Source organism: Neltuma alba, unplaced genomic scaffold, assembly GCF_004799145.2.
Source record: "Neltuma alba isolate B1F8T4 unplaced genomic scaffold, ASM479914v2 tig00012763_pilon, whole genome shotgun sequence".
NCBI classification, from domain to species: Eukaryota; Viridiplantae; Streptophyta; class Magnoliopsida; order Fabales; family Fabaceae; genus Neltuma; species Neltuma alba.
In genome coordinates this window covers 452,945-461,979 of record NW_021637174.1, presented here as the reverse complement: position 1 = coordinate 461,979, position 9,035 = coordinate 452,945, and the positions used below count along the sequence as shown (strand labels likewise).

General features: G+C 33.7%; 2 protein-coding genes across 3 annotated transcripts; both read right to left on the bottom strand.

The window, feature by feature from the left end:
- Positions 1-1,927: 1,927 nt before the first annotated feature.
- Positions 1,928-3,096, bottom strand: LOC114730776 (probable xyloglucan endotransglucosylase/hydrolase protein 23). The gene is made up of 3 exons (XM_028917885.1): positions 2,766-3,096; positions 2,476-2,669; positions 1,928-2,379 (listed from the first exon to the last, which is right to left on the bottom strand). The coding sequence occupies exons 1-3, from the start codon at positions 3,030-3,032 to the stop codon at positions 1,980-1,982; spliced, it is 861 nt and encodes a 286-aa protein (XP_028773718.1). The 5' UTR covers positions 3,033-3,096; the 3' UTR covers positions 1,928-1,979.
- A 1,751-nt stretch (positions 3,097-4,847) lies between these two features.
- LOC114730775 (probable xyloglucan endotransglucosylase/hydrolase protein 23) lies at positions 4,848-6,374 on the bottom strand. 2 transcript variants are annotated; one of them, XR_003738855.1, is made up of 4 exons: positions 6,065-6,374; positions 5,767-5,960; positions 5,221-5,670; positions 4,848-4,977 (listed from the first exon to the last, which is right to left on the bottom strand). XR_003738855.1 is itself a non-coding variant. In XM_028917884.1 (3 exons), the coding sequence occupies exons 1-3, from the start codon at positions 6,329-6,331 to the stop codon at positions 5,271-5,273; spliced, it is 861 nt and encodes a 286-aa protein (XP_028773717.1). In that variant the 5' UTR covers positions 6,332-6,374; the 3' UTR covers positions 5,061-5,270. The 2 variants fall into 2 exon arrangements, 1 of the variants encoding a protein (XP_028773717.1); XM_028917884.1 differs by lacking the exon at positions 4,848-4,977 and having other exon boundaries at positions 5,061-5,670.
- Positions 6,375-9,035: the final 2,661 nt, after the last annotated feature.

The following is a 9,035-nucleotide window of genomic DNA, read 5'->3' as shown; positions in this document are numbered from 1 at the left end:
TGGTCCTATTCAATTCAATACCAAATTTTTAACGCGGGGTTGGTCAAACTTAAATTAAAAGCTTAGACCTTTCATGCTCAAATGATCAGTGGGCCCCACTGCCAGCAAAGAAAGGAACTCTTGCAGCTATATATTTTATTCCAAAACTCGGAGAGCCTCCACCGCCATGGATGGGGCCTGCGTGAGACGGACATTGGGACGAAACATCCTTGTCCTTATCTTTATTCCTAACACGCGCACGTGCTTACGCGCTTCGAAACACGCGCAAGCAATTCCAACATCCCCGATTGAAACAAGTAATTTAACGGAGTGTTCGCGCATTGATGCGCTGGCGTTCGCTGCGATATTTAGTGAGAAATTTAGTTCCGCTTGAAGTATTAAAAAAGATGAATAAAAATTGAAATTGGGATTAAAAGAAATCTATTCAAAAAGTATTTAGTATAAAAAATTACTTATTATATGATATTAGACAAATCTATATATATGGGATTGGGGAATACGATGGAGAGATGATATTTCCTAATCCTACTTTCATAGATTTGTTTAATCCCATATAATAAATAATTATTTATATTAAATAATTTTTAATGATTTTTCTTAATGACATTTCCTGTCTCTATTCCTCGTTTTCAATGGTTTTGTATCAAACGGGACCTTACCCTATAGCTTTGTAATTTTCATTTGGATACATATGATTAGGCCAAATCAATGTGGCAATTTACGTTTCTAATGTTAATTAACCTGTAATGTTAATTAATCTGTAAGTCTTTATAATTTCAATCAATTTTGAATCAGATCCCTATAATTTTTTTTCTTTTTATTAGGTCCTTATACTTTCACCTGTTTTGAATTAGGTCCTTGCATTTATTTTTCTTTTTATCAAGTCCTTATAATTTTACTAAATTTTTAATCAAGTCCATGTAGTTTTAATTTTTATTTATTAATTAAATATAAAATTAATTAAATAGATTAATACTAAAATATAAAATATTAGTAATGAAATTAAATTAATAATTATTTAACAAAATAAGTAATATAATTAATTAATTCAGGAAATTTTTTTAGAACAATTAATATTCTTTTGCTGGAAAAAATAAAATTATTATAATAATTCATGGAAAAATTAGTAAAAAAATCCCTGTTTAAAATTTGAACTGACCAGAAGGACCTAATTTGTGCAAGTGCAAGTATAATCCGTGAGTGCAACAAATCAAGTCCTTCTGGCCAATTAAAATTTCAAACATGGATTTTTTTTTACCAATTTTCCCATAATTCATTGTTTTTATAATATTATTGTTTATAAAATAATAGTAAATAATATATACTATTTTATGTTTATAGAATAGTACTATTAAAAGTTATAAAATAAAGAATAAAAAATTCAGGGACTTAATATAAGGTGAACTTATAGGACTTGATAAAAAGAAAAATAAATACAAGGACCGAATTAAAAACAAGTGAAAGTATAAGGACCTGATAAAAAAGAAAAAAACTATAAGAACTTGATTCAAAATTGATTGAAATTATAAGGACTTGCGGATTAATTAACCCAAAATATTAATAAGATTGTGTTTACAGATTGTATTAAAAAAGCATATCTGTCTCTCTTTTTTTTTTTGGCGGCCCCTGAGCTTGTCTGAATTTTTCTCGCTAGTTGAGGATTGCTGGCTATTTGTACCATAATCTCGTTAAAATCTAGACTGTGCTTTACTTTGGTTCATATTTAATTTCCGTCGTTGTTGCAACAAAATAACCTGAAGAAATTGATTGAAAATGTAATATAGAGAAGACCATCATTTCATTACAAATTGAATATACTATCCAACATAAAGATTAAAGAATAACCATATAAATCATCATCCAATCATAGTGATGACTAAAATGGAAAAGAATAAAAGAATTGAAGTAAAAAATTTTTAAACCAGCAGACTAAACTGAAAATAATAAATTGAATGGTTGGGTTGCTGCTTTGTTTTGTCTTAGGAAGTTCTGCATTCTGGGGGAAGGCCCTGAGGAAACCTCTTGGTATCTGTGCAGTAATTGTAAATCATGTAGTTTTTCTGAACCCATCTCAGCCTCCCTTGTGAAGTTGTGTCAAGCTCTTGTGAGAACCACGGAGAATTGGTGGAGGATGAAGTTGAAGATGAAGCACAGGAAGATTTGCCAGAAGACCAGACGCAAGCATCGGCTTTGAAGTTTCTGTAGGAAGCTGTGAAGGGAGCCTGAGACCAATCAGTCTTAACGAGGCCGCCTCTTGTTGCCCAGTCATCTGCATTCCACAAGCTTGAGTATATCCTCATTGGCTGGTTCTTGGGGAATGGCACACCAACGGACTCTGAGTTCTTGAACTCTCTGATGGGAGTTCCATCCACGGAGAATCTGAATCAAAATAGAGAAGGACATATCAGTCAATGCTGGATTAAAAGGACTGGAGAGAAATGCAGGGAAATAGTTGAATGGAGAATAAGAACTTACATGATCCTTTGGGGGTTCCAGAGAATAGAGTAAGTGTGGAAATCCGCGGTTGGGTCAAACCAGAGATAGAATTGCTGCTCTCTGTTTCCTTTTCCCTGGCCGAACACGTTGGTGTGAAGAATGTAAGGATCACCACTCAGGTTTCCCAGAAATTCAAAGTCTATCTCATCCCAATTTGATCCCTTTGAAGATAACTGCAAGTACCCACAAAGACACACGTTTAGTTTTAGTCATAACGAGTCATCTCTTGAGAAGTCATATATTCTGCCATTATGAGAAAGAAAACTTACATAATAGGCAGTGACGGTGCCAGCGGAGTTTCCAGGGACGAGCTTGAGCTGCATGTCTATCTTACCAAAGAGATACTCATTCTTGGATTGGAAGCCGGAGCCTGAGGCCTTGTCAAGGGAGAGGGTGAGAAGTTCACCGTTGTTGACCATCTTGCCTCGACCATCCCCCCACGTTATGTCAAACTCATTGTTCAAATTACCAGCAGCGGTAACAACCATGAGAGAGCCGAGAAGAAGCATTAGTGATACAGTTGCAGAAGAAGCCATATTGTAAGAGACGAGAGTGATGTTTGCTAATTGCCTGTAAATTCTAAAGGATGAGAATGACTATGAAATTGGTCGAGGTTGGTATTTATAAGAAGTTGGGAAAGCGAGGTGAAAGGAAGGAAAGTGACCCGAAGTTGCAGGGAGCTAGCTGTAACGGAGAATCCAGTTGTTAATGTTCCTCAAAAAAGAGAACTCATGAGTGGTAGATTAGCTGTCCAAATCGCACTCGGTTCTGATGGAAGGTATTCAGTACCAGATATTTTGACGAGCATTGTATTAAATTTTGGTGACAAATTGAGATCTTTTTAGATTAGTTGTAATTGGTGAAGCCGCCAAGCCTACCCTTTGACTAATCAATTCCCAGGGAAGCCCCACAAGTCCAACACGCATCTTTCTGGAGCTATTAAATTTTATTCCGCCGTGGCCTCCTCTTGAGAGGCATGAGGATGAAACATCCTTGTCTTTTTCTTTCTTTCTTTCGGAAGAAACATCCTTCTGCTGCCGTCACGCAAAAATAAAAATAAAAATTAAATACTACCTCTGCTCTTTAACATAAAAACTAACTGAATTAAATATATGCTGTCTTCTTTTTCTAAAATACCTTTTACCAATTATATATGCCAACTATAACTACTATTTGATAAAAAATTTTAATATGCATAATTACTACAAAAACTATTTTTTAAAAAAAATAAATAAAAAGAGACAAAGTGAATTAGAATTTTATTTAAAATTAAATTAAAAATCAAATAAATTTTTATATTAAAAACCCGAATATTATATATTTCACGCTCACGTGCCCATGTGCTCCCTCCCAAGCACGTAATCAAGTTTTACTGTTTGTGGAGTTTATACTTGAGTTGAATATTCCAACCCGTGTTCACCAAGATCATCAACCATTAAGAGATCACAACGTTAAAGTCAAAAGCTCTCACCAAAGCTGAACTCCACGATTCTTCTCATATATATTCTACCGACTATAATATAATATATTATTTAAAAGATCAAAATTTTCACTTAATATCCTAATTAACTATAAAACTTTAATTATAGCTTATTAACAGAACTTTTCTAATTTCATGTTAAAAGTTTACAATAAATAACTAAATTTAATTCATTTCTTTAAGTTATAGTATAAAATAGGAGAAGGAAGATACACTTAGCTTGTGTTTGAAGCCATAGACCAGACTAAATAGTTTAATAATTTGAAACCGACCAGAATTCAAACGAGGAAAGCTGGAAGCTTCTGTTTCTCATTGTCATATAAAGTCGGCGGCAAAATTGATTCAATGAACGTAATGGGAAAAAAAAAAAGCCAATTACAAATTTTGTTAGTGAGAATAATTTAGATCAGAATATTAGAATCTTGTATGTACCAAATTCATAAATTCATAAATGATTAATTTTGTGATAATTAATATGGTAGGAAAAATGTTGGGAATTCCATAGGAAATATGGTGGGAAAAATAATCATGGAAAAAGCAGCCATCACTTGCTCTGTGATGAGTTCCTATATTTTATACTATTTCTGATTGTTCAGTACAAACTAGATCTTATATTTAAAATCTATTATTCTTTGCAAATTAAAATGGAAAGTCCTAGGTGAGAGTTAAATGAAAAAAAAAAATCCCTAAAAGAGAGAGGGGTTCGAGTTCGTTATTTAAGTATCTATGAATACTAAGGCCAAAAAAAAGTGTCTAGTAGTAAATCGTTTTGTATTGAAAATGAAAGGTTTTGGCAAGATTATAGTTAACACCTTCTGATTTTGTTTTGTTCTTGGATCATTTTTTTTGGTTGCCATTAGACACATCTTTTGCTAGTTCTTAGCTCTAGGGTTACCATACCTTCCATTGTGGATAATTGTGCGATAAATACTCACTATTGCTTTAATTAATATGATGATGTTCGTTTTACAGGATTGCTTCATATCCGTAACTACTATAATCTTCAAAAATAATTGTTTCTCCTTTCTATTGTTACATGGGTCATTATATCGTTAGAATAACCTGAACAAATTGAAAGCAAATATAATAGAGAATGGCATCATTTTATTACGAAACTGATATATTTTACATAATAAAGAATAGCCATTTATGTCACCATTCGATTACAATGATGACTGCAATGGAAATGAATGAAAGAATTGAACCCAGAATTTTCACATCCGCAAACAATACATTACTGCAATCGTCACTGAAAATAATAAATTGAACGGTTGGGTTGCTGCTGTGTTTTGTCTTAGGAGGTTCTGCATTCTGGAGGAAGGCCCTGAGGAAACCTCTTGGAATCTGTGCAGTAATTGTAAATCATGTAGTTTTTCTGAACCCATCTCAGCCTCCCTTGTGAAGTTGTGTCAAGCTCTTGTGAGAACCACGGAGAATTGGTGGACGATGAAGTTGGAGATGAAGCACAGGAAGATTTGCCAGAAGACCAGACGCAAGCATCGGCTTTGAAGTTTCTGTAGGAAGCAGTGAAGGGAGCCTGAGACCAATCCGTCTTCACGAGGCCGCCTCTTGTTGCCCAGTCATCTGCATTCCACAGGCTTGAGTATATCCTCATTGGCTGGTTCTTGGGGAATGGCACACCAACGGACTCTGAGTTCTTGAACTCTCTGATGGGAGTTCCATCCACGGAGAATCTGAATCAAAATAGAGAAGGACATATCAGTCAATGCTGGATTAAAAGGACTGGAGAGAAATACAGGGAAATAGTTGAATGGAGAAGAACAACTTACATGATCCTTTGGGGGTTCCACAGGATGGAGTAAGTGTGGAAATCTGCGGTTGGGTCAAACCAGAGATAGAACTGTTGCTCTCTGTTTCCTTTTCCCTGGCTGAACACGTTGGTGTGAAGAATGTAAGGATCGCCACTCAGGTTTCCCAGAAATTCAAAGTCTATCTCATCCCAGTTTGATCCTTTTGAAGATAACTGCAAGTACAGATTTATATTAGCAACAACGGGTAGTAATCCCTTCAAGGGATATTCTGCAATACCAATAATAGGCACAAAAAAAGAAAAATAAAAAAGCTTACATAATAGGCAGTAACGGTGCCAGCAGAGTTTCCAGGGACGAGCTTGAGCTGCATGTCGATCTTACCGAAGAGATACTCATTCTTCGATTGAAAACCTGAGCCTGATGCCTTGTCGAGTGAGAGAGTGAGAAGTTCACCATTGTTGACCATCTTCCCTCGACCGTCCCCCCATGTTATGTCAAACTCATTGTTCAAATTACCAGCGAAGGTAACAACCATGAGAGAGCTAAGAAGAAAAATTACTGATACAGTCGCAGAAGAAGCCATGCTGTAAGAGATGGGCTGTGATGTTTGCTAATTGCTTAAAGCCTGAAGGACTTGGATGGCTCTGAAACGGGTCGAGGTTGGTATTTATAAGAAGCAGGAGTAGCAAATAGAAAGGAAAGAAAGTGACTCGAAGTTGCAGGAGCTAGCTGTAATATAGTATGATGAAGAGACGCGTTCCTCAAAAGGCCAACCCATGAATGAAAACTTAGCTGTCCAGATCGCACTCGTGTCCGGAATATATTCTGAGGCAAATGTTTGACCTGATGATGGATATTAAATTCTTGAGACAAGTTGAGATGTTCCATATAATTAATCAAATTCATTGGGTACCGCTGCCAGCTGCCAGCCCAACACGCAAGTTTTGCAGCTATGAAGTCATAAATTTGATTCCTGAGCTCTCCATGGCCCACTGGAGAGACATGGGGACGAAACATCCGTGTCCTTTATTATTATTATTGGATTTGTTGCGAGAGAAACATCCTTGTGCTTTTGCCTTTTGCTACGCAAAGGTGAATTTGAACATTACTCGTATAGTTCAGCACTCACGTGCCCATACATTACACTGCACACTTTGTCATATTACCCTAAGACGAGCTTCATTGTGTATTCCACCATGAAAATCGTCAACCTTTGCAAATTCCTGTCCGCTTTTGTTTATGTTATCTGATTTGATTGATTGTTCAATTTTTGAAAGTCGATTGGTTACTTGCGAGTATTTGTCAAATTTGTTCGGATAAATAGAACAGGACTCTTTTGTGGATAATTACAAGCAGCGCCTATTTGTCACGGTCATATAAAGTAGTCGGCTGTAAATTTTGTGGTATAAACATTTTTGAAGTAGCTGTGAATTCCCAGAACTTGCCTTTTACAGCTATATAAAAATAAAAAGTGTTTGGGTAATCTCAGAAACACTTTTTAGAAATATTTTTTTATAAATCGAGATAAACTCTTTTACATATTTATTTCGTATACCATAAAAATATTTTTAAAACTATGATTTTGTTCTTATCCAAATACTCTCACAGTAGTATATTGGTAGCCGAAGACCTCCATCCTTTTATTCTCCCAATGGGAACCAAACATCTCCCGTTTTATTATGTTATTGTTAATAAATTATACATTTCTCTTCATGTAAGGGCCACAAGAATTACGCCGCCTTCGATTTTTTTAATAAGCATTGAATTATCCAAGTCTATCATAAAAAGTTATTCATTTCTTTAAATTTAAAACATATAATTTATTTAAGATAATAATTATGGTTTTTATCTTAAATATAAAGTCTTATTTCTTTTTTTTCTTTTTTTTGACCTTGAAGTCTTATTTCTTTTGATCTTCCTCATTAATTTTTTTAAATCATAACCTCTATTTAATGAAGCATTGTTATTTATGCATATCAAATTTCAATAATTAAACGACAGTGTCCTATGAGAGAAGATATTTAAATAGAAATAGTAGTAATTGAGTAAATAATACTACGCTCTTTTGGTCCTCCTTATCTATAACACCAACGTAATTTCAAAAAGGGAATCACACGTACCGCTTGCTTGATTTGATCCGCTACTTGCCATTAGAATCACCAAATTTACCCAGTCGTGGACATCAAAAAGGGAAAATAATTTATAATTAAATATTCGTCTTTTTTTTTTTTGTCGTAGCCAATACTCTTATTATTTTTATTTATAAGTTTCAAATTTAAAAATGAGTATAATCCATTTTATAAGCTTTAATGTAGGGTTTATCTAAACGTTCAATGTATTTTTTTAATTTTGCCTTAATTATTTATTTTCTCTCATTTGCCTTACTTTTGTATCACATTTTCCTATATATTCTTTTTTATCATTTGTCTCATTTATTATAAAGGTATATTTAAAAACGAAATTATGTTTCTAACCTACTTATTACTTTTAACTAATTTTAATTAGTTGTTTGTTTTTTATTTGAAGCTTACAATATGCTCCTCCGGTACTCCTCTTTATTATTCCTCTGGTCCTAACTATGAAACACATTTTGTAGTATAATTTCCATTTAGTAGTATAAATTATATTACAAAATGAGTTTTATATTTAGAACCAGAAGAATAATAAAGAGAAGTACTGAATACTTGTCATCGAATCTACAAATTATTTTCCAACGAAGTCTTTATTAATTGCGACATAACCAAAGGCATCATCGTTCTTATTACGTTCTGTTCACGCAACTCCCTCCCCAGCTGTTTCTTTTCCCTTTTAATCCTCTGGAATCCAGATGACTGCTTTTAAAATTAATTGCTTTTATGCATTCTTATTTCTTGTCGTTGCTCCCTCTTATCCTATTTATAAATTTTAAATTTAAGAAGGATATATTTTATTTTATAAGTTTTAATTTGAATTTTTCTTAACATTTAATGTATTTTTTTTTAATATTGTCCTTAATTATTCTCTTTTATCACATTTTTCCACACATTCTTTTTTATCTTTTTTTCATTTATTATAAAGGCATACTTAGAAACAAAAGTATGTTTCTAACATATTTACTGTTTTAAATTAATTTTAACTAATTGTTCGTTATTCATGAACTTAACTGAGATTATTCAAGAAAAAGATCCCTAAGTGCATGCTTTTCACGGATGACATAATCCCCATGGCTGAATCAAGAGAAGAGATTAACTCTAGATTAGAGTTATAGAAAATGATCTTAGAGTCAAAAGGTTTTCACTTGAGCATAA